Raw genomic sequence first — 24,782 nt, forward strand, 5'->3', positions numbered from 1 at the left:
CCCACAACCCCAGGCACAACAGGATCCCTATGGAGGAGGTCTGGAAAGGAGAGGCAGGCAGCCCCTTCTCCTTCTGATCAGCTGCTTTCTGGAATCCAAGTCCCGTTACGTCAGGGGGAGACGCACCTGGACCATGGCGCAACAGTCCACGCATGTAGGTCAGCTACATGAGGCCTGCCATGGTTCCTGAGAGCCTTTGGGCCAGGGTGATAAGTGTGGAACGCCATGTCTGACTGGAAAAGAAAGGTCTCTCCAGGAGCTGAGAAACTCCTGGCTATCTTTAGCACTGTGCAAATGTTCGAGCATTCCCTGACCCCTTGATCCTTTACCCAGTCTTGTCCTCATTAACTTCACTACATAGTGTGAACCACATGGATAATTCCTTTGAGGTTCTTTATTTCCCTCACTTCTACTATCCCTGCTCCACAAAGCCCACGATTGATCTTACAATCAGCCTTTCCAACTTCTGCAAGTCCTTGCCGAGCAGTGATAGAGAAAACTGCTGGGCTGTGTGGAGGTGAGTGGCTAAGCTGTCTTAGTTCTTACCTCCACGAGGGCTGGCAGGCCATTCACTTGTCTTTGTTAGTTCCTTCCCCGCGCCCCTCAGATGAGGCACCAAAATGTTATTACTCTCCTCAGACCTCCTACCTGACTGCTTTCTCTATCGTTCTCAGCAGAAAATCTCAACTCTTCTTCACAGAGAAAACAGATCATCAGACTTCATCCCTTGCAAGCAACTTTCCAGCTCTCTCCTTTGGCCATTTTCTCCCAGGCCCCCTTCACTTTACATGTGTGCCCTGGTCTCCTGCCATCTCACAATGAGCATCTTCCCTGTTCAAGGCTTGGCCCTCTGGCCTTGTGACTCCACACACCTCTGGACACCATGAACTGGATGTCTCATGAATATTTCAAACCCCACATGGAGAAGATAATGCCTTCTGGACACCATGAACTGGACGTCCCATGAATATTTCAAACTCCACATGGAGATGACAAAGTTCAGCATTTCCCCTCTTCTTCACCTGTTCCCGTATTTCCCACCTCTGTTAAGAGCAGCATTCTGCCCAAGTTAAATAAGCAAGGAAACAAATAACCACCCCTCCCTCAAAACCATCAGTCACAAACACCACACCCATGCCTCGCCACGCTCCTCACCCCTGCCCCCAGAATACAGCTGGGATTAACCTGTGATTTTTCACTCTCCTCTCTCTTCTGTCTATATCCAATCACTTCCCAAGTCTAGGTCTAACATTCTAACTCTCTCAAATGAGTCTTTTCCTTTCCTCCTTCCACTGTTCAAGTGTGGATATGTCTCTCTTCTTCTCTCAGGATAAAAACCAGTAATAATTCTGCAGTAGAAATTATTCTAAATAAGACTTATTTACTCTTCAGATTTCTGCATCTTCCTACTAATCTCCACTTAATGATAATCTGCAATTCCATTTATATTAGGCCACACTGCCTTTGCCTTCCCAATAGTTACAGAGCTGAATCTAGTAAATGGATTTTTGCATGTCCTGTAAATGAAGGAGGGCCTAGAGGGTTCAACGGGGCCAAGAGGTATTTAGAAAAGCCTGGCCCCTCTATGTTTAGTGGCTAAGGTCACAGGTGCTCAAGAGCTCCCCAGGGGGAAGCTGGAGAAGGACCCTATTTCTGAGAAGACAGCAAAGGTAACAGTGGGAAGCTAACTCTGTTTTCCCTGTCCTTTGCTTCTCCCTACTTCTCATGTGATATTGCCAGAATCGGGAAGAAACTGCAATTTGGAGTCACTAAAATGCTGCTTGTTCAGAATCTCTATTTGGCACTAGGCTGAAGACATTTATTGTCCTAGTTTTCCTGGGGTCTAGTTAGACATTACCGCATTGGTAAACTCTCATTAGATTTTGGGAGCAAAGATCTCTGTTTGTGTTGGGGTAGTTACTCAGTGCCTCAAGAGCATGTGACTGGGGAAAGGGTCCTGGTACTGATGACAATTTTCCTGCCTCTGGCCTCACTAACCTTCACCCACACAGGTGCTAAGGTGATTTTCTATCTTGGTCGAAGGAGACCGTATCACTTCCCTACTTACCCTCAAAATCCAAGCTCTTTCACCTACCACTCCAGGCCTCTCTTTGTAACTTTATCCTTGGCTGTCTCTACAACTCATACCTCAGCAATTCCAAACTGCATACTGCTCCTTGAACATTTCATGCTTTTTCTAGCCTCTGCCTGGAATGTCTTCCTTGCCCACTTTTGTCTATCTAGAAATTTTCTACTCAAAATGTGAAACGCTGTTCAAAGCACAATTGGTTTGTGAAGACTTCCTGGCCCTTGCAGAAGCTCCTCTCCCACTACCAGCCCAGGCAGATACAACCTCTTTCTCTTCTCTAACACCTCCTCACCTTTGGGGCACTTCTGTACCTGAAGACAGCCTGATGCATTGCAGGTGTTTCCCACCTGTCCACCTCCTCTGACTTCCCCAGGGCAAGACCAGAATCTGTCTCATCTTTACATCCCTGGAACACGGCACACAGCTGGAACTCAATAAATACCAGGTGGATGAAGACTGATAAGTACTTCATGCAGCAGAAAAGGAAACGGGGCTTGAAGGATGCTAAGTCCTCTTAAGCATGCTTCACGGCCAGGACAAAAGTTGAGTCAGGGCAGAGATTAAAAGCTGGCCATGGAGAAAAGGGACACTGATGATAAGACGCTGACTTTCTAAGCATTCTGGACCAGGTCCGAGTAGAGAGAAATTGATCATTTGGGTAAATACATCACTGCCCAAAGCAGCTGGGTGGGGGTACCAACAAGACTATAAAATCTTACATTAGCCTCAGAGAGCAGAAACATCTGCTAAAGCCACAGCGGGCAGGCTGGCCAAGTTCAGCAGCAGGTTAGCCAGGACAGCCCTGTGACCAACACAAAGGGCCACAGAGGGGAAGAATCAATCATTCAGGCAAGGAGGAGCAGGAAGGACTAGCAGTGATGTGGGAGCCAGATACCCACAAGCCAAGCCATAGGGGCTTCTCCACTACCTGGAGGGCTTGCGGGGCCTCTTCCACCCTTTCAGCACAGGCCTTTGCTGGCTCCCCACCCACACTCCCTCACACCCTCATTGCCCATTGGCCATCACAGCCCATATCTGCAGTCTGAGAATTGGTAACTTTTCCCCTTTTCTCCAAGGACTTTGAGGTTTTAACAACAAGGTACACTCAGCTAGGTCCCCACTTACACACTGAAATAACTTAAAGGAGACAGATAATTCACTTGCCAGCCAACATCTCTGTTTAAAGAGTTTTCTTTTCCATATCAACACTTCCATGAATTCAGAATTTGATCAACTCTTTGCTACACAGTTTGACATTAACAAAACATCAACACTCTGAAAACCTGCTGGTGTCAGAAAGAAACATCTTAAAACTCTTTGGACTCTACATTAAGACAGGCTTCCAATCCCAATCTTTGATCTCTATTATAAAGCAGTACCAATAAAATATCGTAGAGATTTATGGGCGAACTTTCACTTGAGCTGTTTCACACCTAAAATAACATGAATGCTTGGGCCAATAAGCAGAAAATTTAGGTTTAGGTTTCAACTGTTTAGGTTTTCTTTTACTTTTAAAGCTTAATTTGCTTATTTCTAAATTACCTTAAACTTTGCAATTACATTATATTTAAATCCCAGAGAGGACATTTGAGAGGCATTAACTGAGTAAATGTGGTGTCCTTCTGAGAAGGACAGGCCAAAGTTCAGGTGGACAGCTGTCCCCTGTTCTAACAGAACCATCTTTTGTCAAAAAGTTTTTTTATGATATTTAAATGGGCACTATTTAAATTTATTTTTCCACCTAAGTATACCCTATTGTTAATAAGAATAACCAAATGCTTATTACTGTGAGCAAAATCTCAACAAAAGAGTTTCATTTTAAAAGTCAGTGAGATGGTATTTGGACCTGAGTATACAGTATACACTGTATACTGTCCTATTCTATGGGTTAATCCCCCAATTAGAGTTTAGATAATGAGCTTAGATTGCAATTCTGGCATCAGTCACTTATAGATCTGAATGAAATCAGTGCCACATCCCCTGTAGATGGGAAACCAACTGGAACCCCAGACCCCCTTCCCCTGTGTGATGAAGCTGGGAGAAATGATTGTGCCAAGCAAGAAAGCAGAGAATCTGGAGGATGAAAACGCAGCTCATCCAGCTTTTCAGAAGACCTTTATAGGCAAAGTAAAGTGAAAACGGCAGAAAAGTTCCTGGACACAGTCCTTTAAGAAACAAAAACGAGTAGGAAGAAAGGTCAGAGCAGCGGTTCAAAGGAATCAGAGCGCACAGCTGCTGCTGTCCAAGGTTGCGGGCCGGCGCCACTTGTGCCTGCCAAGCTGGAGGCAGTGCTGGGCAGCAGAAGCATGAGGGCCCTTCCTCCACCCAGCTCCCCACTTTCAGAACTCAGAAGCAGAGCCCCAACTCTGTAGTCCCACAGAGAAATTCTAGAACTGTGACAAACACAAAACTAAAGGAAACAGAAAAGGAAACATGCTTAATTATTTAACCCAATTTGATTTTTTCATTTTCTGATTTTGAAAAGTAATTCCTAGTTATAAAAGGAGGATGAAGCAGCTGGTACATGGCCGTGGCTTCATGGCCATAGGGGTCAGGGAGGGATGTGCTCATGTGCTCATGAGGGATACTTGTGGGTCAGAAGTTTGTGCTGCATTCTCTTAAGCTGCCATTATCTGCCCGGAGCTTGGACACAGGTGTCACAGACATTGTGAGGGATGGGGGTCAAAGAGAAGTTCTTAAATATTGTATTTAGCCTTAAGCTAGCCACAAAGGTCAGGTAGGGATACAGTATGTTTGACATAAGCAAATGCGTCAAACAGAATTCCCCCTGCTCCGACGAGGACACAGCTAGCTCTTCTCACTAATTGCTCACTGAAGGTGCTGGGTCTTTCAGGCATCACTGTGCATAGAGATTACCTATTGCCCATGACACAGTTACCTGGAACTGGGTTTTCATGATTACACAGCTTCTGACTCAGAGTTTCCTGGCTCTGATCAACTCTGTCTTCCTCTCCATTCTGTATTTTCATTTCTGGGATGGCAGAAAACATGTACATGGTAGTTCTGATCACCTAATGTGAATAGTAGGCAAAGCCGAACCTCTGAAGAAACCAGCTGTCCAATTCTCCTGGAGCAGGTGGAGCTAGGGTTTGCTCCAATATTCTAGGTTGCAGTGATCCAGAGAGTACTGTCCTGGGGCAGGGGAGAGGAGGTGCCAGGTCTTCCTAGGCAGGGCCTTCACATATTGAAGGCAGCCATGGTAGATGACAGCTCTGGCTTTCCTTTGGGACAAGAGAGTCCATCTAGGCTAGCTCTTTGTAGAGCAGGAGCAAAGTGTCTCAGACAGGGTGATTTCTACCACACGGTTGAAGACATCACTGTCAACTGTTAGGCTCAGCTACACTGGGGGAACTAAACTTGGGCCACAGGCAACAGGATCTTCAGCCCCTAGAGGATATGGCTGCATTCAAAGCCTAGACTAGTCTCTTCCCTTTTAAGAGGTTAGTTTTCAGGGTGGACAAGTTGAAAACATGAGAGGACCTTTCAGTAACATTTGGTAAATACTAGAAATCCAGTAACCGGTAGCCGGGTATATTTCCCCAGGAGTTAGAGAGGCAGTAGTTAGAGTGCAGGGACCTACCAGGAAATCCACCTTCCTGCTGCTTATAGGGGCATAGCTCAGAACCTGGCTTTTCCTTCTGCCAGCTGTGTGAGCACACATGGGAGCTGCTGCCCAGATGAGGCAGCAGAAAGAGTATCCTTTCCCTGGGCAATGACATTTGGAAGTTCCCAGAATGGAGAAGGCTTGGCACCTGAGCTAGTTTCTTGTCCCTGAGAGATGGGGCCAGACAAAGGGTATCCAGCTCCCAGAGTGCCTTGGTGTGTGAGGGTGGATGGAGGGGATCTTCCTCTGACCTTAGGGCAGTCAATGAGCAAACACCAGAATCAGGTCCTAGGGCATGGGCTTGGGAGGCAGGAAGGCTCAAGCTAGTATAGGTAGCAATCCCAAACTGGACTGCTGAATTTTAAAAAGCTAGAAAGGAAGTGGAAGTCCAGATACAGCCAAAGAAGGAAGATGAGCAAATGAGCAGAGGATCAGAGGAAGGAAGGAAGAGAAAGAAACCTGGCAGAATTCATGCACCACAGTGTGGAGGGCAGAACTCACTCACTTTTGGTCTCTTATTCACCCTTGTCTCTAAGCCTACTGCAATGTCCACCAGATAACTGGTGCTCAATATATACTTGTTAAAGGAATGGATTCTCATGGTTACCTATTGGACATGCCAGGTACAGGTACAGAGAATGGAGGGGATGTTTTGAGATGAATCTGTCCAATCCTTTCATTTCATAGATGAGTCTAGGGAGGTCTGTAGACACTTAGTAACTAACCAGAAGTGGTGCCATCAGGATGAGAAGGAAAAGCTCAAACTCCTCCTCATCTCCCTTCGCTTTTCCATCTCGCAGACTTCCATAGCTATTTTGTAATGGGCAGGTCAGGACCAGACTGGCTTCCCCGCCTTTAGAACAAGGGTTGAAAACAATTCCTTAAAGGGCCTACATTAATAGGAAATTGTCATGCCACTCTGCTGAAGTAGTGTGAAAGCAGCCACAGTATACAAACAAATGCATGTGGCTGAGTTCCAATAAAACCTTACAAAAACTAGTGGCTGGTGTGGGCTGAGTTTGCCAAGCCCTGCTTTAGAACAATCAGTTGAAAGCAGGTATTTTGCCTCCTTTCTTTGTGAAACTGAGTATTTGTCAGTTACTTACATGGCAGGGCCATTCTGGGATAAGGCCTCAGATGAACACCTGTGTCTTCCTTTGGCTTCTCTTTCAGGAGAACATGCAATAACAGAGAGCACACACTTTTCCAGGGAAAGAAACAAAAAAACACAGGAAGAAAAAAGAAACTAGAATTGGATTTTTACCTTTTGAACCAGGTAGACACTTGTGGCCCTCTCAGCAGCCACTTTATCCAGATCGGATCCCTCTGGAACAAAGTAACTGACGTCGGCAATGTGAACTCCCACTTCAAAGCTGCCTGTAAATGCATGAGAAGGACTATCAGGCTAGTGTGGAAGGCCATAGCATTCCCTCCCAGGAGTCCTTTCCTAGAATGTATGTCACTCCCAGAGGCCACAGGACCTGCAGTGTAGGCTGCCATGTTTTGCTTGCTTCCTTCTTTGGCCACTTACCCCTGTGACCCACACTACTGTCGCTTTCCCCATTGTACAGCAAAAGACAATGAAATTGTTCTTGTGAATAAACAAGATTAACCACTTTCACAAGATGTTACCCAATTCTAAAGGCTTCTTATCTTTGAGTAAAAGAAGATATGGCTCATTCTCGAAGATGAACAATCCTTTTAGGTCACTAGAATTTAATTAATCCCCAAATCCTGCAGAGGCAGCCTCTAAAAGCTCTGCCCTTCCTTCCCATTGGCCATTGCCCTATTCACCCCACACCTGGCTGCCCTACCTTGCCTCTGTGCCTCCCCATCAGGCCCTCCACATTTTTCTGTGATCTTTCTTTTTTTTTGAAACGGAGTTTTGCTCTTGTTACCCAGGCTGGAGTGCAATGGCACGATCTCGGCTCACCGCAACCTCCGCCTCCTGGGTTCAAGCAATATTTCTGCCTCAGCCTCCCGAGTAGCTGGGACTACAGACGCGCGCCACCATGCCCAACTAATTTTTGTATTTTTAGTAGAGACTGGGTTTCACCTTGTTGACCAGGATGGTCTCGACCTCTTGACCTCATGATCCACCAGCCTCGGCCTCCCAAAGTGCTGGGATTACAGGCGTGAGCCACCACACCCGGCCCCTTCTGTGATCTTTCTAAATGTGGGTCTGGTAAAGGGACTCTTAGCCTGTTATTCATGTCCTTGCAGGGTCACATCCCAAGCAACCTCAGCCCCATCCTTCACATGCTCTGCATGCAGCTGTCATGGGAAACCTCTTTCCATTCCCTGAACAGATCTTCCCTCAAGCCATTCAGATGTTGGCTTGGCTCATACTTTTTCCTATGTTTGGGATAGTCTCAACAGGATCTGCCTATCAAAATCTTACTGACTTTATTTGGGTCAACTGAAAGAGAATCCCAAAACAAGAAGAGATTCCTCTGCCCCTCCGTGCTGTTTCCTCCACCTGTCTGCCTCCCCTAACTCCCCACCCCTCACACACATGCCCCTGTTCCCTCCACCTGCACTATAAAGCACCTACTCCACATCTGTTGCTGCTTACTGCGGTCTTTCTTCAGAGCTCTCGTCACTACCAGATATCACAGCGTATCTCTATCAGCTTGTGTGTTTGTTATATGCCTCTCTCCCTACCATGTAAACTCCAGCAAGTAAGGCCTTTTGTGTAATGTTCACTGTCGTACGTCTAGGGCCTGAAAGGGTGGCTGGCACATAATAGGTCCTCAAGAAGTACTTGTTGAATGAATGAATCAATAGTCCTTTCCCTCTGGTAAAAGACCTCCCTTTTTTTCCTTTTAGAACTGCTCCGGCCGGGCGCGGTGGCTCAAGCCTGTAATCCCAGCACTTTGGGAGGCCGAGGCGGGTGGATCACGAGGTCAAGAGATCGAGACCATCTTGGTCAACATGGTGAAACCCCGTCTCTACTAATACAAAAAAAAAATTAGCTGGGCACGGTGGCGCGTGCCTGTAATCCCAGCTACTCAGGAGGCTGAGGCAGGAGAATTGCCTGAACCCAGGAGGCGGAGATTGCGGTGAGCCGAGATCGCGCCATTGCGCTCCAGCCTGGGTATCAAGAGCGAAACTCCGTCTCAAAAAAAAAAAAAAAAAAAAAAAGAACTGCTCCTTCCCTTCCTGGTGGAGCTGTCTTTCAACAGGCCCTGCACTTCCTGCTAGTTTTACCAGAGTTGGTCAGAAGAACAAGGCTGTTAGAACTATACCTTAAGTGAGGGAGGGTAGTTAGGTTATCAACTTAAGATTTATTCTTGAATATCCTGTAAATAATCTATTAAATATAGTGTATGTGAAAATAAAAAAAAATACATTCATATGTATGAGTATATATGTACATAAACATGTATGTGTGTATGAAAATGTACAAAATGAACAGATTACAAAAAAGAGTATACATGTTAAATAAGTATATAGGCTGGGCACTGTGGCTCGTGCCTGTCATCCCAGCACTTTGGGAAGTTGAGGTGGGCAGATCACTTGAGGCCAGGAGTTCGAGACCAGCCCGGCCAATATGGCAAAACCCCATTTCTACGAAAAATACAAAAAGTAGCCAGGCATGGTGGCGCACACCTGTAGTTCCAGCTACTCAGGAGGCTGAGGCAGGAGAATCGCTTGAACCTGGGAGGCAGAGGTTGCAGTGAGCTGAGATTTTGCCACTGCATTCCAGCCTGGGAGACAGACAGATCTCAAAAAAATAAAATAATAAAATAAATTAAGTATACAGTGTAAAGATACACAATGGGCAGAGAGAAGCACATGGAAGATACAAGCATACTGCTGAATTTGCTTAAGTTGAACAATACACTTGATAAATGACATGAACTTCAGGAAAGAGGGTCTCTCTCCTGAGATTCCAGGCACTAAGGACCATATAAATCTGGAGCTGCCAGGAAACATCTATGCTACATAATCATGCAAAAATAGAAAATAATAGTCTAAGAAAGAAAAGAAGAATTATGACCTCATTTGAACTTCAGGATCCAGCTGAGCCTGAAACTAGTCTACCTGTGGACTTGACAGTTAATGAGTGGATCAATTCCCTTTCCATTATGACTCACTGACAGAGTCCTGACACATCCCCATGTTGGCTTTGAAGAACTTATTAACACATTACTGTTTGCTCCTTTGGTGACCTGAATGATCCATCCTAAGGCATCACATATTTTATCTGCAGATTGTGTAGCTATTTATTATCCTCCTATTCCTTCTTCACTGGGGGATAATTCTTCCCTCAGTTTTTAAAATGGAAAAATGCTTAAACATGGGGTGCTTGAAAAAGGGGTTCAGGCAAGGAAAATAATTTAAGATTCCCTATTCTTCATCTGGTGTGACACTCAGAGGCCACCTTCCTACAGGGCATTCTTTGGGGTTTTTCTGCCCAATCCTGTAGCTGTAATCCATAAAGGAATGACTCTACTTAAGAGATCCCAGCTGCTATGGGGTAACATAACAGATCTGTTTCCCACAGAGGAGAGGACTGTCTGGAAAGCTAAGAGTAACCAGCATGACTCCAAGTTTAGCTGCCTCATTCTGACAGGCACGCAGCTGTGTCGCTGGGTCACTGGGAGCAGTGAAACCTGCCCTGCGATCGAGGAACTGAACTTTACGTGAATTCAGCCAAAAGTCTCAGACGGCTCAACTTCCAGTTTTGATATTTCAAGTATCTAAAACCAACACTTAGAGAAGGTAAAACAAAGTGTCTTCTTTTGAAGTCAGCATTATAATATATTGGCCTAACAGGTAAATATTGACTAAAGGACAAGAGAGAGGATTATTACATCATGATATAAGCCATAATTTTAAATCCAGTTTCTGTGTTGTTACTACACATGAACTTTCTGTCCTTAGTCAAAATTGACAAACTGACAAAGAGTTCATTACAGGAGATAAAATATGAAGGAGGCCAATGAAAATATATTCAAGAGGCTTACATTTCACTCAGAATTCCCAGCAGAGCCTCTGAAACCAGCAAAGAGAAGCTCTCTTATTCTCCGCTTTGGATCTTTTTTATGGAAACCCTAAGTAAATATTTTATTATATATGTTTACATAATGTGAACTTGCAGAACTCTCGAGGTAGTGGCATTGAAGTTTTTACTCTATGAAACAGAAAATATAAATCCCAAAGTTACATAGCATACACTGCCAAAATGTTTAAGACAAATTTGATATTTTAAAAGATACTGTCTTTTATATAAAAGCATTCTTTTAAAACATTTTTAAATTTAAAACTTTCTTCTGCCAAGGCTAAGATGAGTCTGTGTGTTTAAAGAGCAGTCAGAGCAGAGAGAGGACGGATCCCCCGGGCAGCCGTGTCTGGCTCACTTTGCCCAGGGTCCACAAACTTAGATGAGTACAAACACTCCTTTGAATGAACTTGACAGGACATCAGAACAGTTTCATCCAATTAAAACACTAACAGATTATAAAGCAGAGTTTAGAAACCATCTCTTTGAAGCCAGCCTCCCAGCCAGTGCAGCCACTTCCCCAGTGTCCCTGCCAGGCGGCCCTGACATATCCTCAAGGGTAGGAAGCTGACATCTTCTTGAAGCCACCTGCTTTCTTTCTGAAGACCTCTGTCTGGTAGAGGAGGTCCTTCCTCACATGGATCCTCTAGTGTATGCCCACAATAGACAACCGTGAGTGGGGATCCCTCCATTTAAGGAGCTCTCAGTCTAATGGGGCTCACAGATACACCCATGTGATGATTAAAGTGTACAGGAGGAAGCTGAACTGCAATCAGTGAGAACATTTGAAAGTGTTTTGTGATCCGTAACAACTACCTAAGTGTAACACGGACAGTGATGATCATAAAAATGATAATAAAGATACCAGGAGTGACCATTTATGAAATGTCTCCTCCATACCAGGGGCTCCACACACAAGCTAACTTTGACTACAGCTTTGCAAATCGTTTTGCACAGATGAATTATCTGAGACGCAGAGAGCTTCTCAGTCACTTTTCCAGTTACCTGGCTAAAAAGTGAGAAATCCCAGATTCAGAACCAGGCTGAGTTCAGAGCCTTTGCTCCTTTTATTACCCCTCCCCATATACTGTCATTGCAACTCCAGGACAAGATAATACAACTCAATTTTTCATCTCAGTGGACCACAGCTCAAAATCCCTCCCTATCTCTCATAACTCCGTGGAAGCCACATTCTCGGCTTTGGATTCAGAAGTCCTGGCAGAGACTTTTCCCATCCTTGTTCATAGCCACATTCCTGTCCCTGAAGGCTCTTTTGGTTCCCACTGTCAGTCTCCTTAACTACCTGTAGCAGGGCCTGAATACAGAACAACCACTAAGCCATTAACTCCAGCTCTATTTAATTAGATGGAGTTAATTAAATCTTTCTAAATCTCTATAGTCATTTTTAGCTGGTAGTACAGAGACTGTCTGAACTACTCAAGAGGCCTGTGCCAGGAATGAATACTACCAGGGTAGCCACCTACTATAGGTGGGGACTTCCTTTATCAGCAGTGAGATAAGAGCCTTCCAAACTTGGGTCACTTCATTCACTCTGACCCACTGCTGAGACTGCACAGTGGTTACAGTGGTGACAGAGACTTTTCTTGACATCAGCAGGAAACTCCTCACATAAAACAATACTATGTGCAGTAATAGATGTTTGTTCCCCCCAGTCTCCCCACCCCCTGCCAATTCATATGTTGAAATCTAATCCTCAATGTGATGGCATCAGGAGGTGGACCTATGGGAGGTGATTAGGACACAGAGGTAGATCCCTCACAAATAGGATTAGTGCCTTATAAAAGGGACCCCAGAGTGTTCTCTCATCCTTTCTAACATGTAAGGATGCAACGAGAAGGTGCTGTTCTGTGAACCAGGAAGTGGGCCCTCACTAGACACTGGTTTTGCCACCATCTTGATCTGGACTTCCCAGCCTCAAGGACTGTGAGGAATAAATCTGTTGTTTTATTTCTTTGTGCCATCTAGACTACAGTATTCTGTTATAGCAGCCTGAACAGATAACCTCTGTGCACTAAATCCAAACCTTTGTAGGCCTGACCTTATAGCAGCATCTGAAGCTTGGTGAGTCTACGTCCTCCCCACCACCCCCACACCTTGAGACACTCTTCCTTAAGCTCTGGTCCCCACTCTGGGTTTCTAAGCTCCACGGCTGCTCCTCTTCAAGTTTCTCTGCCTCTCTGTATCCCTTGCATGTGGCATGCCCGCCCTCCGTGCTCTGCCCCAGGCTGCCTTCTCTTCTAATTCCACCCCTTCACTTTGGATTGTCTCATCCACTTCCAGGGGTTCAAACCTCATTTCTGTGCTTTGGTCTTCTAATTATGTATCACCAGCCTAGACTTCTCTGAGCTCCAGACAGAGGTATACAAACGTCTACTGGGAATTGTCACTCAGCTGTCCCACGGTCACATCACACTCATACCTCCATAAGCCCCTACCCTCAGCAAAACCATTTCTCTACCCATGTTTCCTGTCCCAGGAAGTGGGCTCACCCCCTCACTAAATCAAAGGTGATACCCATGTTTGCCTAAACCGAAAAGAAACCTGGGACTTTCTCAGGCCTGTGTCGACCAACCATTCTGATTCTATCCTCCATACATCTCTCACATCTGCCCATATGTCTTCCTTCCCACCACCGTCACCTTGGCCAAGACCATGGCTTCTTTTAAGAAATACCTAACAACCTCCTATTGCTCTCCCTGCCATTCCTCAAACTCATTTTCCGTAGTGAAGACAGTGCCCTTTCCAAACACAAATCTACCTGTTGCCTCACTGTCTACGCCCTCCAGAGCCCCTGCTGCCCCGAGCATGCAGCCCAGACCTCGCTTCCATGGCCTGCCTGGCCCAGCTTTTGCTCACCCTTCTCATCCCATGGACTTGTTTCTTCCACTTCTCCCCTGTACACCATCCTCTATCACCACTTCGCAAAGAACTGATACCAACCAAGCTGCTCATCATGTGGGTCTGCTCTGTGCATGCTTTGACGTTCCTGGCCTTTACCCATTAATGACAGCTACACCCCCAAGACACTGTGATGGAACTCCTATGGGAACTCCCATGCTCGCACCCAAGGGGCTCCCACAGTTCTCTCTATTCTCTTCCTGGCAACTGCCACTGTCCTTCAAACTATCACCTAAAGTCATGTCATCTGGTAGGCCTGCCCTGATGACCTAGACCAAGGCTTGATCCCCTTTTGTGTCTTCCTACAGCTTCTCAACTCTTCCACCCCCATTTACTGCCTGCAGATCATGAACTACCTCCAGACTCTCTGTAATCAGCATGATGGGCAGGGAAAGGGCTGGGCCCACAGTGACTGACATTACTGAATGAAAAGGAAAGTAACAAAAAATATAGGACAGGCCCCCTGCTGCTCTGGGCTGAAAGACTGTAAAGCCTGCCTAACTGGCCATGCAGGGACTGAGCCTGCTCCATACCAGGTCTGCAAGAGAGCACCCAGCCTGTGCCTGCATACCTCAGGTGACTTAAAACTCACTGTTGTCTGGTGAAGCCCACTACGTTCCAACCTCAGGTAAAGTGGCAATCAATTTTTCTTCTTTTAAAGTCAAAATATGTCTCTCTAGAGTTTCCAGTTATTGGCTCCAGTTCTGGCTCATGAGGGTGCCCAGAACAAGCTCATCTCCTCAGAGGACAGCAATCTGGCTAAGAGAAAGGAGTGAAGCCAGACTAGGTGCTTTTGGGGTAGCACCAGTTTTAATTACTTAGACAGCTAGCCTATGGCCCCTGGGACTTCTCTCCTTCAGGCTAAACACCCACATGGTTTGGCTTTCAGTTACCTCATAATCTTCCTAATAACCACCTTCACTTATTCAATCAGCCATGCAACAAATACTTATTATTAAGTTCCTATGTACCAGTCCTTTTCTAGGCACTGGAGACATACAAGAAAACTGACAAAGTCCCTTCTCATGTCAAGCTTCCAGTCTAGTGGGGAGAGAAAGGCAACAAGCAAACAAGCAAATGACAAGATAACTTAGTAAAAAGGACTTTGGAGAAAATAAAACAGAGAATGCCTGGAGCCTACTTTAGAGTTCATCAGTAATGAAAAGGTCTCTCTGAGGAAACAGACTGAGACCTGTGGGTCTAGGAAAGACCATGTCACGTAATGGCATGGGAGACAGCATTCCAGGCAGGAGAGTCAGAGCAAAGGATGGAGGGTGGGCGCAACCTTGCTGTGTCTAAAGAATAGAAAAACGCCTGGAAAGCACAAAAGAACTGGAAACAGGGAGGCTAGTGAGGCAGATGTGCCCTGAGGAGAGCTGCCCCGCTGGGTCAGGATGAGGCATTCTTTACTTCAAGTGCAATGGGAAACCACCAGAGGGGGTAATGGAAAAGTAACTTGAATGTACCATACTCACTTTCTCGTCACCTCACTCGCTCAGCAGACTATGGGTCTATTAATGCCATCTGCAGTCATACTGAACTGAAAACAAAGAGCCTGAAGACCACAACCTCTTAGGAATGGCACTGATAAGCAAACAAATCAATCACCTCGTGAAGTAGTAAGTTTGATAAACAAAGGTAGATGATAAAAAGAAGTACAGCCTGCTGGACAGCCTGACAGATAGAACAGATGTTGGATTTCCTGTCCCTCAGGTTGCTTTCCATCCAGCCTACGATGGGAACATAATGCTCTGGCTTGGGTCACCCTCTTGACCCTGTGGCCAGTTTTTCCAACAAAGGAGCCTCAAAAGAGATACAAAACAGTATTCTGGAAACTCAGAAAGAGTAATCCAACCATGAGGGCTGAGAGGAAGGGACGTTCCACTGTCCAAACAGCACCAGTGATGAGGGGCCTTACTTAGGGCAGCTCATGCAGCCAGGACATGGGTCCTGGCCTTAGTATGATCCTACTGAATTTTGGAGACAGACTCAACTGGGCTTGGATCACCATGTGGCCACACAATAAACTCCACCTTTTACTTGGGATAAGCACATTCCCTCTAAGAAACACTGATTGGGTTGCTAGGTAAGAGGGACAACTCAAACGCTGGCATCTTCCAGTTCCATGTGGTATTCGTTATGTAATCTCACACAAAAGCTGACCACCAGTATAGCAAGCCATGGCAGCACTCCATGGCCATGACGTGGTGAGGGTTTGAGAATATTTTATAAACTTAAGAGAAGTCGAAGTTAAAAAAATATCTGGAGTAAGTAAACCTGAATGAAATGCAGGAACTCACCCTGAGGAGGGGCTAATATAGGATGATTTCTTCTTAGGCCTCCCTAAAGGTCAGGATTTGAAGAGTCTGGATTTTTTTCTTCTTTTTTTTTTTCCTCTTTGCCATCCAGCAAGGGGTTAAAGAGGACCTTCAGTTGCAAACTCCTTAACTGGTGAGTTCATCTTCTGGAACTAAGCAGCTTCAAGAACCTTTTCCCTTCATTATGACTAAGGGCCCTATCAATCTGCAAGTACTCAACTAAACTGCCCACACAGCAATTTTTGTCATGTTCAATGTAATTCTCAGGAATCTAAGTTTAAATTTATATGAACAGCATGGATGAGGAACACCCAGGTAGTAAGTTCCACTTTTCCTCTTCCAAATGACTTGAGCAATGGCCTTCTTCATTAATAGGAAAGAGAATGAGGAGCTGAATTTGTGAGGCTGGCGCACTCAACGTCTAGGAATTTCCAGGCGTTTCAGCAGTGAGTGGGGAAAGCCCAGATCAGCCGATCAAGCCTGGGACAGAGCACAGGCTCCAGAGAAGCTCTGAGAGTAGAAGGGCAGGCATTTGATCCTTCCTCAATGCCAAAAGTCAGTGAAGTCCTAGTGACTGGGAAGGACCCTTGAAGGTCATTACAAAGTTAGCAGGTCAAAGTAATAAGGGCTAGAGTGCAAATGGTTGGGAATGGAGGTGGGTTGAGAATGGAGCAGGACTGGCTACGGAATGAGGAATGCAGGTGCTAGGTGATGGCAACAACGGGTTTCATTATACTCTTTTCTCTACTTTTGTGCATGTTCAAAATTCTTCAAAAAAAAGAAGGACTAAAGTCAAGAAAAGAAAAAAGCTTGAAAAGGACAAATCCAGTTAAGTAAAACTATCTCAAAGTTTTAAAACAACAACAAGCCAATAGAAGCTGAAGTTGAAGGTTACTGCTAAGAAAGAGCAGAATAAAAATGTCCTCAGTGATGATCTTTAGAGGCAGCTGATACAGGGATTGTTCCTTTTTCCATTACACACATTTGTAATGTTTTCAGTTTTCAACAGCTGGGAAAAGCAATAAGGATAAAAAGTATACAATTTAAAAACGCAAACCTGGCTTTAAAATGTCTGGAGAAAAATGCATGAGGAAGGTAATAGGATTTTGAATTTTTCTTTTTGCTTAGATGTAAACTTTAATTTTTGTATCATTAAGTGTGTTACTTGGTAAACAGTCTTGGATTTTTAAAAATAAAACACACCAACAAAACACTATGTCCACCCCATCCACCTGCATACCTCTTGACTTCCCAGCACACACCCAGAAACAGCACCACTGGCCATCCTGAGCAGGAGGCAGTAAATTGGTGCCAGCTTATTGGACAATTCTCCTGGTGGATTGTGGTGACTAAAGCACTTTGCAAGTAAATTCTATAAAGGTGAACTCTGTAAAGAAAGTAGCAGGAACTGGGCATACTCCTTCTGAACAGGAAACAACTATTTTCATGACAGAAATGTGACTGCAGGACGTAGCAGGCTATGGCATTTGTCGTCATCTCTTTCATAGGCTTCAGCACGTACGGACAGCATGGGGACCTACGTCTGAGGCTGTGCAGGGAATGCGTGTGTGGAACCCCAGAAGACTGATTTCCTCCAGGTCTAGGTCTGAAAACAGAATTGTAGCATATTTTCATTCATTTGTGGATTTTTTCTACTTTTAGTAAGTCCTAGCCAGGCGTGGTGGCTCACGCCTGTAATACCAGCATTTTAGGAGGCCCAGCCGGGCAGATCACCTGAGGTCCGGAGTTTGAGATGAACCTGATCAACATGGAGAAACCCTGTGTCTACTAAAAACACAAAATTAACCAGGCATGGTGGCACATGCCTTTAATCCCAGCTAATCGGGAGGCTGAGGCAAGAGAATCACTTGAACCTGGGAGGCGGAGGTTACGGTGAGCCGAGATCGTGTCATTGCACTCCAGCCTGGGAAACAAGAGAGAAACTCCATCTCAAAAAAAACAAAAACAAAAAAGTCCCTCTATTAACAAGACATAATTACTAGTCTCTAATAGCCAAATACACAAGAGATATATAATTTTCAATTTTTAAAGAAATACAAAACAACTATCAATTATGTGTATTCAAATGCCTATAAACTAAATGTTAACTGTTATCACCCACTACTTAATCCAATCCCCAGCGTTCCTTACATCTAGGTAAAAATTCATATTTACCTAGAATTCTGAAAGGCAAAAGCTCATTGCTTTATATTCCAGTTACTAAAACCCTTAATGGCTTTTCTCTCATACTGGAGATGCCTTTTGGGTTATTTTCTCACAATGCCCAATTAGCTCTTTTGGATCCAATCACTCAGTTTCACTTATTGATTTCTTTGCATGAAAGGGAAACCATTTTCTGACTCCCCAAGACTTCACAAAAGTTAACAAGTATACCCACAATTTATGCATGCTTGAGAATCCACCATACTGGCTGTCTCATAATAATGGCATATTGACTGCTTACTTTTTAAAGCACTTTGTTATATTAATTCATTTCCAATGCTATGATACGAATCCCTTTCTACAGATAAAGAAACTGAGACCCAGGGAGGTCAGACACCTTGCCTCAAGGTCTGGCTCCAAAACTGGAGCTCTTAACCACTGCATTATAGAGATTTGCCCCTCAGCATCAGGTACTTGACAAACTCATACTTGCTTCTTTTTCAACATCTGTAGACTACGAGCACTCTCAATTTAATTTTAAATTAAAACATTCATTTTGCAGAACACACATTTTATAAGTAGAACAAATAAGAAGACATAACATGATTTTTAACATGACTGAAAGTAATTCCTTTACAGAGACAGTAACTATTTGTTGAAATAAAAGCCTTGTCATGTAGTCTTTTAACTACTGGTCACTTTCTATTTCTGAGCTGTCCATTTATCAATTAGTTATAACTCAATTTCCTGTTTTTTTGGTTCTTGGTTTTTGGTTTTGAGACAGGGTCTCGCTTTGTCACCCAAATTGGAATGCAGTGGCACGACCATGGCCCAATGCAGCTTCCACCTCCCAGGGCTCACGTGATCCTCCTGCTTCAGCCTCCTGAGTAGCTGGGACTACAGATATGCACCATCATGCTCAGCTAATTTTTTTATTCTTTGTAGAGACGGCGGTCTCACTATGTTGCCCAGGCTGGTCTCGAACTCTTAGGCTCAAGCAGTCCTCCCACCTTGGCCTCCCAAAATACTGGGATTACAGGCGTGAGCCACCCCATCTGGTCTTGAACAAGGTAAATGGCAAAGTCAGGATTCAAACATTGTCTGACTCCAGTAACAATGTGCTTACCTATCCTACCAAATGACTATATGGTAGTACAGCCTTTTCCTAAGGGCTGACTGATGATTAATGTTTTAATCATTATTACAGTTATCACTATCTCTTAACTTTTTGTTTCACGACCGCTTTATTGAGATTTCATTAATATACCACACGGTTCGCTCAGTGTGCAACTGAATGGTTTTTAGTATATGCACAAAGTTGTACAACTACAACTACAATATATTTTAGAACATTTTCATCACCCCAAAAAGAAAGCCCCTATCTGTTTTCGGTCACTCCCTATTGCCTCCCAACCTTCCCAGCCACAGGCAACCACTAATCTACTTCTGGTCTCTACAGATGTGCCTGTTTTGACATCTCATATGAATGGAATCATACAACGTCCTTTTATGGTTGTCTTCTTTCACCTAGTTTATTTTCAAGATTCACCCCTGTTGTATCATGTAGTTCATTTCTTTTTATGAATGAATAATATTCCATTATATAGATATATCATATTGATTTAACCATTCATTGGCTGGCAGAAATTTGCACTGTTTCCATTTGTGAACCCCTTCTTTTTTTTAATAATTTTTTAAATTAAGGCATGAAATACATAAAGCATATCAACGTTAAGCATACAGTTCAATGAAATTTTATAAAGTAAATATACTTGAACCACCACCTAGTTCAAGAAATAGGACGTATGCAGAATTCCAGAAGCTTTTCTCATGCCTCCTCCCAGTCTTTACACTCACCAAAGATAATTACTTTTCTGACTTCTATAATCATTGATCAGTTTTACCTTTCTTTGTATTTTACATAAATAGATTCATATAGCATGTATCTATTTTTTGTCTGGCTTCTTTTGCTCAACATAGCATTTTTGATATTCATCATGTTATGTTATGTTTTGAATTTGCTTCAATCTGTTACTATATAATATTCCATTGTAAGAGTATACTCCAATTTATTCATTTTATTGTTATCAGGCACTTGGATTGTTTTTGGTTTGGGACTGTTATAAGTGATGGTGCTATGAACGTTCCTGTACATATATACTCCTTTCTATGGGGTATATACTTAAGACTAAAACTGCTGGGCCATGAGTTATGAATCCACTCAGCTTTAATACATATTATACAATGGTTTCCCAAAGTAGTTGTGGCAACTTACACTCCTGCTAGCAGTATATGAGAGTTCTAATTGTTCCACACCCTCACTAACATTGCCAGCTTTAAAAACTTTTAGCTATTGTGGTGGGAACATAGTAATATCTTGTGGTTTTAATCTCCGTTTTCCCTCTGGACTTATGACATTTTCATGTTTTTGACCACTGGCTATCTTCTTTTATGAAGTGCCTGTTCAAGTCTTTGTGTATTTTTGATAGGAGTCATGTGCTGATATTCTCCCATTCTGTGGCTTGCCTTTTCAACAATCTTTTTTTTTTTTTTTTTGAGACAGGTCTCACTCAGTTGCCCAGGCTGGAGTGCAGTGGCGTGATCTCAGCTCACTGCAACCTCTACCTCTCAGGTAAAGTGATTCCCGTGTCTCAGCCTCCACAGTAGCTGGGACTACAGATGTGCATGACCATGCCTGCCTAATTTTTATATATTTAACAGAGAGGGGTTTTTACCATGTTGGCCAGGCTAGTCTCGAATTCCTGATCTGCCTGTGCCTTCCAAAGTGGTGGGATTACAGGCATGAGCCACCGCACCCTTTTAAACAATCTTAAGGATGTCTTTTGATGAAAAGATGTTCTTAATTTTAACGAAATCTAATTTATCAGTCTTTTCCTTTAAAGTTTATACTTTTTGTGCCCCACTTAAAAAATCTTTGCCTATACTAATGTCATAAGGTTATTCTTCTTATGTTATCTTTACAAGTGCTAATGTATTACCTTTCATACTCAGATCTATGAGCCACATGGAATTCATTTTTATGTGTGGTATAAAGTAGGAGTCAAAACCAATTTTTTCCCCATATGGATATCCAATTGATCTAGTACCATTTATTGATAAACCACCCTTTCCTCACTACACAGTAGAGACATCTTGGCTAAAAACCAGGTGTGTGTGTGCAGGAGGAGGTCTGTTTCTGTATTCCCTGTTCTAGTCTTGCCTTGACTTCTGAGCAGCAGCTAAACATTTATTATTTCAGTATAACCCTTACTACGATTCCACAGTAATATTTTTGGTCTCACTCTGTTGCCCGAGGCTGGAGGGCAGTGGTATGATCACGGCTCACAGTAGCCTTGACCTGCTGGGCTAAAACAATCCCACTTCTCAGCTTCTCAAGTAACTGGGACTACAGACGTGCACTACCACATCCAGCTATTTGTTGTAATTTTTTGTAGAGATGGGTTTCACCATGTTCCCGAGGCTGGTCTCAAACTCCTGGCCTCAAGCAATCCTCCCATCTCAGCCTTCCAAAGTGTTGGGATTATAGGCGTGAGCCACTGTGGGTCATGCAAATTTTAATCTTTCTAATTTTATATTAATAATTAATAATAACCTTCACTAAGCACTTACTTTTTGTCTAGTACCATTCTAAGTGCCAGGGATTATCTCATCTAATCTTCCCCATAATTCCGAGTTAGATATTATTATACCCCTTTTATAGGTCAGGAAACCTATAAAGATAAGAAGAGGTTAATTCTTTCCTCTGGAACACGGACTGTGTCCCTTCTCATTTTGTTGTTATACCAACTACTTTTGTGGAAAAGCATCAGAAGTATATGCAATTTTAGGCAACTACTGTAAATATCTTTAAAGCTAGGTTGTTTTTCTGCAACAATAGGCATAAATGAAGCTTAGCTCTTTTAGTTTTCCATATACTCAGTAATTTGAAACTGGAAGACACTTGAGAAATTGTCTAGTTCAAACCACCATTTTATAGCTGAGGAAAGAGAATCTCACAGAAATCATAGAAATGCCCAAATTTCCATGATGCAGTAAAGGCAAAGATGAGACAAGAATCCGTTTCTCCTGCTCCTATTCCAGTGCTGTTTCTGGTATACCACAACTGTCTCTCATCACGCAGTGAGTGTGTTGGATCCCTGGGACCTCTTAACTGGCTTCCAGGTTTACCTTGGTGCCAGATTCTTGAGGATGCCTGACTGGTGGGTGCCAAATTATCTTGGCTTTCAGGAGCAAGGAAACTGGAACCAATCAGCAGAGCTGGAAGCCGATGAACACACCACAGTCCAAATTCGGTTTAACAAGGTGCACTGAGACATCCATGAAAAAAGAGAATTTCCAAAGCCCAGACCCCACAGAAATGGGGCTAGCAAGATTTGAATGGAACATAGGAATAAGACTTAGAGGGGTGGAGCTGCCTCTCCACTTAATCTTTCCACTTAGATTCTGTGTCCTCAAAAAGGAACTCATTGGCAAGCATCCCAGAAGCCCACTTCCATGCCAGAGCCCTCGCATGACTATTCAGTTATTTGGATTTTTTGAGTCAAGGTAAAATTCAGTAAAAAATGATCATACAACAAGGACAATTAAAATTGTTCACTCCCCAGCCGGGTGCAGCGGCTCACGCCTGTAATCCCACACTTTGGGAGACCGAGGCGGGTGGATTACCTGAGGTCAGGAGTTCGAGACAAGCCTAGCCAACATGGTGAAACCCTGTCTCTACTAAAAATACAAAAATTAGCTGGGCATGGTGGCAGGTGCCTGTAGTCCCAGCTGCTCGGGAGGCTGAGGTAGGAGAACCACTTGAACCTGGGAGGTGGAGATTGCAGTGAGCCGAGATTGTGCCAATGCACTCCAGCCTAGGTGACAGAGCAAGACTTCATCTAAATAAAAAAACACACACACACACACACAAAAACAAAAAAACTGTTCACTCAACAATGCCTCAGATAAATGAAGAAGACATGCATTTCCTTATGAGTTGACAGATCTACAGAATTTCCCATTTCTCTTCCCAGGTTCATTATCGAGGGCCCTACTATGAAAATAAGGTTTGACTGAGATCAAGTACATGGGTTGCCTGGGATCTGCCTGAGGTTGGAATGCCCTCTGACATAAAATACTGTAAGAGGAAAGAATTCAGAGTTTCAAAATGGGGATTAGAAATGACTTCACAAAGCTGGGTGTGGTGGCTCACACCTGTAATCCCAGCACTTTGGGAGGCTGAAGCGAGCGGATCACCTGAGGTCAGGAGTTCCAGACCAGCCTGGCAACATGGTGAAACCCCGTTTCTGCTAAAAATACAAAAATTAGCCAGGCACAGTGGCATGGGCCTGTAATCCCAGATACTCAGGAGGCTGAGGAGGGAGAATTGCTTGAACCCACAAGGCAGAGGTTGCAGTGAGCAGAGATCGCACCACTGCACTCCAGCCTGGGTGACAGAGCAAGATACTGTGTCAAAAAAAAGGAAATGAATTCACATGGAAGAGGAAGGTAGGTGGAACAGCGTTCAAAGTACTGGGCATCATGAAGATCTCAGAGACAAACCCAGAAATGTATCCAAGCAAAAAATTACTCTGAAGTGGAATTTTTCTTTTCTTTTCTTTTTTTTGAGACAGAGTTTCACTTGTCACCCAGGCTGGAGTACAGTGGTGCTATCTTGGCTCACTGCAACCTCTGCTTCCCAGATTCAACTGATTCTCCCACCTCAGACTCTCAAGTAGTTGGGATTACAGGCATACACCACCACACCCAGCTAATTTTTGTATTTTTAGTAGATATGGGGTTTCTCTATGTTGGCCAGGCTGGTCTCAAACTCCTGACCTCAGGTGATCCACCCACCTCGGCCTCCTAAAGTGCTGGGATTACAGACACGAGCCACCGCACCCGCCAGAATTTTTCCTTTCCAAGATCTACTGACAAATGATCAGGGTTCCCCCTCTAAAACACAAAGCGCAGGTTTTAAACATAGGTTTTTGTTAAGTTAAATGGTGCATATAGATCTTATTTTTAAGTTACATATGCTTATGTTTCCAAAAGCTAACAGATTAAACTTTCCTAATTAAATGTGAGGTGCCTCTCATGGTACAGTCTTCAATCTTCAGGAAGGGCACCCTTTTGAAACACAGCATTCCAGGTTCAGCTCACTGAAGTGGATAAAACAGGGAGATGTATAAGCTATGCGCTAAGAGTATATGTGGGGCTAACCCCAGGGTTTAAATCTAGGTATTCTGTCTGAGGTAAATTAAATTCCAAAAGGCTAGGGAAGGCCTGAAATAGGAAAACAACTGTTAAGACCATCTGCTGGAAAGTTGAGAAAAGGACAACCCAAGGTGAGAAGAATGGTTGAAAGGAATGGTCCAGTCCTGAGGGGCACATCCCAGGCAGAGGAGAACATAAAGGATATATGTAGATACACGCATGCATATCTGTCCGCTTGGGCCCTCCTTCGAGGCAGGACATAAGTGGAGCTTTTGTAAGTTCACACAGTGGAAGGCTGTGGTGAAGGTTGTGCTTAAAGACTGGCTGACTGACTGTAAAGCTATTTCCCCAACCAATGGTCTATGTGACACAGGCCTAGGATTCCGTCTTTCTACACCTTGTCAACTGGGAGTTTGTGATGGCATGGCATATAAGGACTGC

General features: G+C 43.9%; 1 protein-coding gene across 4 annotated transcripts in view; it reads right to left on the reverse strand.

Moving 5' to 3' along the window:
* DIS3L2 (DIS3 like 3'-5' exoribonuclease 2) overlaps window positions 1-24,782 on the reverse strand; it is a 392,467-nt gene that overhangs the window by 94,263 nt on the left and 273,422 nt on the right. For all 4 annotated transcript variants that reach the window (XM_012434086.2, XM_012434085.3, XM_012434084.3 and 1 more), the window contains exon 11: window positions 6,979-7,091. In XM_012434086.2, the coding sequence (XP_012289509.2) occupies window positions 6,979-7,091 (113 nt within the window). The remainder of the gene's footprint in view (window positions 1-6,978; window positions 7,092-24,782) is intronic.

This window comes from Aotus nancymaae, unplaced genomic scaffold (assembly GCF_030222135.1).
Source record: "Aotus nancymaae isolate 86718 unplaced genomic scaffold, 86718_ANA_hifiasm-v0.15.2.pri h1tg000008l, whole genome shotgun sequence".
Lineage (NCBI taxonomy): Eukaryota > Metazoa > Chordata > Mammalia > Primates > Aotidae > Aotus > Aotus nancymaae.